This window comes from Argentina silus (genome assembly GCF_951799395.1).
Source record: "Argentina silus genome assembly, chromosome: 4".
NCBI lineage: Eukaryota > Metazoa > Chordata > Actinopteri > Argentiniformes > Argentinidae > Argentina > Argentina silus.
Genome location: NC_139658.1, coordinates 25676470 through 25683806, shown reverse-complemented (window position 1 = coordinate 25683806; position 7337 = coordinate 25676470). Strand labels below are relative to the sequence as shown.

Here is a 7337-nt window from a genome sequence, read left to right as displayed (position 1 = left end):
CTGCTCTGCTCTACTCTACTCTACTGCTCTGCTCTACTCTACTCTACTGCTCTACTCTACTCTACTGCTCTGCTCTACTCTACTCTACTGCTCTACTCTACTCTACTCTACTGCTCTACTCTACTCTACTCTACTCTACTGCTCTGCTCTACTCTACTCTACTGCTCTACTCTACTCTACTGCTCTACTCTACTCTACTGCTCTACTCTACTCTACTACTCTACTCTACTCTGCTCTGCTCCACTCTACTCTACTGTACTCTACTCTACTGCTCTACTCTACTGTACTCTACTGTACTCTACTCTACTCTACTCTACTCTACTGCTCTACTCTACTCTACTGCTCTACTCTACTCTACTCTACTCTACTCTATGGGGGGGTCATTCTCCTCCCCCATCTCAACCAAACTCGTACGTGCATTCGCCCCTCTCTCTCCTGATTGGCTGTTTAAAATCCACTCTGGACTCCACTCTGGAGACCCAGATGGAGGGGCATCTGCCTGATGGGGGGGGGGGGAGGGAGAGGGGGAGACAAGGTGAAGAGGAGGGGCCATCTGCCTGCTGGGGGGCGGGGGGGGGGGAGAGGGGGAGACAAGGTGAAGAGGAGGGGCCATCTGCCTGCTGGGGGGGGGGGGGGGGGGACAAGGTGAAGAGGAGGGACCATCTGCCTGCTGGGGGGGGGGGGGAGGAGGAGAGATGCTTGATTAGTTCCCAGAAGAGTAGGCTGGGGGTCGGTCGGGCTGGGGGGAGAATGCTGCATAACAACAGTGGTCAGGCCTGAGAGGTCAGGGGTCACAGCCTGCGTGTGGTAAAGGATTAAAACGGACGAGGCATGCTGAAAAGGTTACCGGAGGGTAACCCCCCCCCCCTCATGATGAAGCTTCAGCATAGAGGGCCTCACGATGGAGCAACCTTGAGTCACATATTAACCTCCCTCTCCTCCTCCTCTCTTCCCCCCCCTCCCCTCTCCTCCTCTCCTCCAGGGCTGCTTTATCTTCTCTCTGGTCAAATATAAACCTTTGACGTACAACAAGATCTACGAGTATCCTGATTGGTCCATCGGTGTGGGCTGGACCCTGGCTCTGGCCTCCATGATCTGCATCCCCATGGTGGTGGTCATCAAGATCATCCAATCAGATGGCCCTTTGATAGAGGTGAGAACCAGTCAACGTCTTCCTGTTCACGTTGATTCGTTTATGGTTTGTTGGTGATTGTGGCGTAGTCTGTCGTGGAATGTAACGTGTGAATTTATGTTATATCAGGAAATTAAACAATTATTTCTCTCTGCCCTCCCTACCTCTCTGCTCTATCTGCCTCTCTCTACCCTGCCTCCCCTCTCCTCTTCTCCTCCTCCTCCCTTCCCCTCCCCTCCTCCTCTCCTCCCCCCTCCTCTCCTCCTCCCAGCGGATCAAGGCCGTGGCGGCTCCAGTCAGAGGAGGCGCCAGCTCCCGTCCAGCGGACCACCGTCCCAAGGGCAGCAAGGGTAGTGAGTTGAGCTACCCTCTGGACCCCAACGGAAACAACGGCTTGAAGAAGCCCACACACACTATTATAGAAACCATGATGTGAGCGCTCTCTGTGAGAGGAACATTTCAAAATTACCTGCTTTCTATGTTATATACTCGCTAACTTTGAAACTAGTCGTAGGACCAGGTTTACAGTATCTGCACTAGGAGTCGTCTGTTTTTTGTTTTTGTTTTCTACAGAGGAAGTTCCATATTATGTTTTTTTTTCTGTCTATGTTTTTAATATTTTTTATTAAACTATTGTTATTAATATTACTATTATGATAATTGCTGTAGTTAGAAGGACAATTGATCTCAGATACATGAAGCAGTACCTTTTGAATAGATCGTACATGTTCTATTTCTACTTCTTTCCTGTAGGTAATGGCATATAAGTGGTATGTCTCTATTTTGGGGTGGCGTAAAAAAAAAAAAAAAAAAAAAAGAAGAAGAAATTTACGTGCATACAAAGGGCCATATAAAACAGTAAGAAATCTAAATGTGTATTTGTGTTTTGAGAGTAACCTATTTGAGTACGTTGGTGTATGTAGAGGAACCAGCCCCCTCCGGACGTGACTCCATGTCACTATGATATTGTGGAGGTGCTCTCGTACGGTCAGACTAGTTGAGTGTGTTGTTGTTGATGTTTGTTGTAAATCACAGCAGAAACGAGCCTCCGTGAGCTGCAGAGATCAGAGCTGTTGTAACATCCAGTCCGTCTCGCCTGATCAGAGCTAGCGTCAGCGCCCTGGCCCGGCTGGTGAGGCCCCGCCCACCGGTCTCTGTCAGCCACTGGGCTCCGTGTCATGTAGAGTGTACTGTCCAACTCCGTTAGCCTAGGTGCTAGTGTCCCCGACGCTACTGCTAGATCCATCCCAGTGCATCCAGTACATACGTGTTGATGAAGTCCAGGTCTTAATGCAGTGACTGTTCCTCGGTTCTTCGTAGAGTCTTCTTCTCGTGTTTGCTGGCTAGAAGTCGTGGCTGGAAGTGATCGAGAAGCGCGCGCACACGACATCACACTAACGCTAACCATCTCCGTCTCTCGGTCGGCTCCACCGGGACTGACCCGAGCCGAGGACCGCTCGTAATGGCATACAGAATACTGCCCCCTACAGGCACTTAGTAACTATTCATCTACAGTCAGTAACTATCCATCATTAACGTACCATCCCAATGCTAGCAGACTGCTTATCCAATCAGATCCTTCCATGAGTTCTGTAGGTCAGTATGAATTCTGATGTAATTGATTAATAATATGCTAATAATAATACTATCCACTCCCATTAATTTGAGATCTGGTATTTTTCAGCTTTTGAAGAGTTAGTCAGAAGCAATGCATTTAATGAGCATTAGCAATGGACAATGCATATTCTTACCATGAAATGTGAATCCCACCGCGCAATCAGAAGCTTCAGTCGATTATTACATTAAAAAAATAGTCTATTTTCTTTATTTTGTCGTATAAAGAAATTCAAACTTTTATGTTTATTTAATTTGGATTGTTTTTCAATCACATTTTTGCCTTTTGTATTCAAAAATGTAAAACTGTACTTGACTGCTCTGTCACCATTAACCAACATTTTCTGAGGACAGAGTTTCATTTACAATTGTTAATCAACAAAGCTGCAATTTGTAATGTGCAATACTTTGTAGAAAGAAAAGTATTTTTTTCACTCTGTTTTTCAAATAGGTGGTACTAACTTTGGAAGTAAGGAGAGAAAGAGAGACTATGAACTTGCAAAAAAAACATGCAAGAATCAATGTGATTTCAGGGGCCAATGAAATCTACCAAATCTATCAAATGTTCTGCCAACAACAAAACCTTCAACGCGCATCGCAGCATCACTTTCTATCATAACATAACATACAGAACATTTTCCATCTTTTGACGAAGATTAACTGAAAAAAAATATGTGAACGTTATCATGAAAAGTAATCCTGTCATATTAGCTATTAGCTAAATGCTTTTTGGTCGTCTTAATTGGCCTGTGAAGTTCCACTCTGACCCGCCGTCGCCAGAGCTCCCCACCGCAGTGCTGTTTGTATCGGAGCTGACAGGCAGAGCAGCCGTTAGCTAGAGGCCTGCCCCCCCGTGCTGCCCCCCGGTGCTGCCCCCCCGTGCTGCCCCCCGGTGCTGCCCCCCGGTGCTGCCCCCCGGCACTGCCACCAAACTGAAACCAAATGAGAAGACGACGTAGGCCTACAGGTGACCTCTAGGTGACCTCCAGGTGACCTCCTTTACTGGTGACGTCGCCATTTCCACACCGTTGAGATTTAACTGCCTCTCATCAGGCTGCTGAGCCAGTCCCGCCTCCACTGATCCTTAACTCATGTTAATCTGATTCAGACTCTTTGTCGTGCATATTTCATATACCAGCCCTTCCTTTTTAAGAATGTACATTGGGAAATGTTTTTAATTCATGGAGAAACCATTTTTAAAAGACAATTTGAAAGATTTTATTTTTTATTTCTATGGCTAACCTGTAAAGCAAAAAAAATGTGTATTTAAAAAAAAAAAAAAAAACAGGTTTTACTGAAGCGTAAAACTTTTTTTTATTTCTTAATAAAAATTTGTCTTTGGAAAAAGCCTTTTCATGATGTGCAGTTGAAAGCATTGTTCTCAGTTAGGGTCCAGAGACCACGAGAAACAGAGAAGAGCACTTTATTCACCCCCCAGTATGACCTCCACCGCCCCCCCCTCTGGTGCCATAGCCTTGGCTTAGCTAATCCTGGAGCACTCAAGCCTCCTGACCTTTCACCCCTATGACCTCACAACAATGCTGTTTCCAAGCCAGAGCAATTCAATAGCTGCACCAGTGACCTTGTATGCTTCATCATATATGAAACCACACGCTCTGGGTGTGTCGTGGAAGGGTTAATGAACACTGAGTCATAACTGAGACACACTCTAAATGACCTTATTGGATCATGAGAAGTCACCTGAGCGTGTCGCCACACCTTCATCATCACATGGAATGTAGTCATAAACATTACCCAGAGTCCCTCTGAAGTTGACCGCAGCCTGTCATATAATGATGAAGGGTGTAAACCTTGCCTCATGAGATCATCATCCAAGCCACTGTCTCTATAATAGCCAAAGATTAGGAAAGACAAACGCATCACGTCCTGCTAATCTCATCTCGTATGACGAGGTGTGGCTGCAGCCAGTAGAAGCAGCTGTCTCAGCAGGAGAGGCTGCTGGAGGTAGAACACACGTGTTTGATACCATTCCTCATTCCATTCCATGCATTACAATAAACCCGTCCTCCAATTTCTACCTCCTCCAGCCTCCCCTGAGATGTAAGTAGGTGTGAAGGCTGCAGGTAGAACAGGTGTGAAGGCTTCAGGTAGAACAGGTGTGAAGGCTGCAGGTAGAACAGGTGTGAAGGCTGCCAGTAGAACAGGTGTGAAGGCTGCAGGTAGAACAGGTGTGAAGGCTGCCAGTAGAACAGGTGTGAAGGCTCAGGTAGAACAGGTGTGAAGGCTGCAGGTAGAACAGGTGTGAAGGCTGCAGGTAGAACAGGTGTGAAGGCTGCAGGTAGAACAGGTGTGAAGGCTGCAGGTAGAACAGGTGTGAAGGCTGCCAGTAGAACAGGTGTGAAGGCTGCAGGTAGAACAGGTGTGAAGGCTGCAGGTAGAACAGGTGTGAAGGCTGCAGGTAGAACAGGTGTGAAGGCTGCAGGTAGAACAGGTGTGAAGGCTGAAGGTAGAACAGGTGTGAAGGCTGCAGGTAGAACAGGTGTGAAGGCTGCAGGTAGAACAGGTGTGAAGGCTGCAGGTAGAACAGGTGTGACACCTGGAGGTAGAACAGGTGTGAAGGCTGCAGGTAGAACAGGTGTGAAGGCTGCAGGTAGAACAGGTGTGAAGGCTGCAGGTAGAACAGGTGTGAAGGCTCAGGTAGAACAGGTGTGAAGGCTGCAGGTGTGGTTCTACCATGAAGAGAACTGAGGAGCCAGATGGTCTTGGAGTCGTCTGACAACCGTGACATCCACAGATATAATTGGACAGAACAGTATTACACAACCCTGCACATTTACATCCACACATACAGTCCCATCACTCAACACCGTCTATACGCCAGGGGTAAAATACACGGTTTACTAAATCTATTGCAGTTCCCAGATGCATTTCATACCATTAGACAACAAATGTGAGCTATTTAACTGTCCCATTCTGAAAGACCAAGTAGCACTTTGAAATGGCTGAGAGGATGAAATATGAACACTTTCCATTACATGAATACCATCACAAACCCATTATCATGAGTACACAAATAAGTTTTGGTTCTGATCATGAATAGATAAGACACATCATCCACTAAACAGCCATCCTATCTGTCTTGGAAGGAGCATTACACACAGAGGCATAGAGAGGGAGACCTTTGAGAATAAACATGCTTCAACAATCAGATTACCAGCAGCAGCAGCGGATCTTTGGCCTACGGTCTGGGCTGCTGTGGTAGAACCTTCCTCTGATAGGCTGGGCAGCTTTGATCAGATCCTGTTTCCTCTCCCCATACTTTTAAAAGACCAAACGTAATACTGTGGCAATATTCCATCAGCTGTACTTAGTGTACCTGTACCTATCTATCGTACCTGTACCTATCTATTGTACCTGTTGTTCACTTCATGGCTTTGTGCAGTTCTTGTTCATCGTTTTTACATTTATAGTGAATATTACAACAAAAAAAGAAGCATATTTTAGTAAGTATTCTTTGCTTTGATAGATGACATTTGTAATTTGACAACTTTGTGAGGGAAAAATAAATAAATGAAAAATAAATATCTTTAAAAAAAAAGGATTTGTGTTTGTTGTGTTTTCATTTCTTTACATTTGATATGCAGTCTAATGTCATTATGCTGTTGGATCACATCAGACACCAGGCACATGATCACGAATGATTGATTTAGAATTGATGAAGCATTCCATAGAAGGGTAGACTGATGCTGAACTTGATGATAATGTGCCAAACTCATCATGATAATGTGTCATACTCATCATGATAATGTATCAAACTCATCATGATAATGTATCAAACTCATCACGATAATGTGTCAAACTCATCATGATAATGTGTCAAACTCATCACAATAATGCATCAAACTCATCATGATAATGTATCAAACTCATCATGATAATGTGTCAAACTCATCATGATAATGTGCCAAACTCATCACAATAATGTATCAAACTCATCATGATAATGTATCAAACTCATCATGATAATGTATCAAACTCATCATGATAATGTGCCACACCTCTGGAGATCTCCATTAGTTCTACATCCTCTGTCTGCAGGGTGACTCCTTTGCACACTCGTTTATCTTCCGGTTCTCTCCATCTCACACTCTGGTGAAGATAAGCCTCAACACTGTGAAATCCCATGTGATTTCATTTGACATAACCATATGTTGGCTTTGGCCCAGAGCCCTCCTGTCCAACCAGGATTCTGTCTCAGAGAGGATCTGTCAGGGTGACGCTCACACACTGTTGGTCTCGACTGCTGACAGACGGACTGTTTCTACATCCTCCTCACCGCTGCAGTACAGCTTACAGCCCCATGGGGCACTGCTCCGCGGGGGAGGCTGGTGGAGGTAGAAATCAGAGGACAGGCTCATTGTAATGCATGGAATGGACTAAGGAGGCTCAATGTATTTGAGTAGTTGATACCATTCCTCATTCCGTTCCATGCATTACAATGAGATCGTCTGTCTCTGATTTCTACCTCCACCAGCCTCCCCTGCTGCAGATGTAGAGGCTAGGGACCAGCAGGCATTGACATTAGTGAGTGTTAGCGTTAGCGTTAGCGAGTCTGAGCGAGCGTTAGAGC

The 7337-nt window shown here is 45.5% G+C and overlaps 2 protein-coding genes across 2 annotated transcripts in view; one reads left to right on the top strand and one right to left on the bottom strand.

Annotated features, from left to right (window-relative positions):
• The window catches only part of slc6a6b (solute carrier family 6 member 6b), a 24675-nt gene extending 22714 nt beyond the window's left edge, over positions 1 to 1961 (top strand). Inside the window, exons 13-14 of the mRNA XM_083668663.1 lie at positions 983 to 1153; positions 1404 to 1961. Of these exons, the coding sequence (XP_083524789.1) occupies positions 983 to 1153; positions 1404 to 1568 (336 nt within the window). The 3' untranslated portion in view covers positions 1569 to 1961. The remainder of the gene's footprint in view (positions 1 to 982; positions 1154 to 1403) is intronic.
• Positions 1834 to 6284, bottom strand: LOC310803793 (uncharacterized protein). Its single transcript, XM_083668687.1, has 2 exons — positions 3669 to 6284; positions 1834 to 3602 (listed from the first exon to the last, which is right to left on the bottom strand). The coding sequence occupies exon 1, from the start codon at positions 5493 to 5495 to the stop codon at positions 4851 to 4853; it is 645 nt and encodes a 214-aa protein (XP_083524813.1). The 5' UTR covers positions 5496 to 6284; the 3' UTR covers positions 1834 to 3602; positions 3669 to 4850.
• Between the last annotated feature and the right edge of the window lie 1053 nt (positions 6285 to 7337).

Bases quoted from the DNA above. Each gene is read 5' to 3' on its own strand.
- LOC310803793 (XM_083668687.1), bottom strand. From the start codon at position 5,495: ATGTCACGGTTGTCAGACGACTCCAAGACCATCTGGCTCCTCAGTTCT.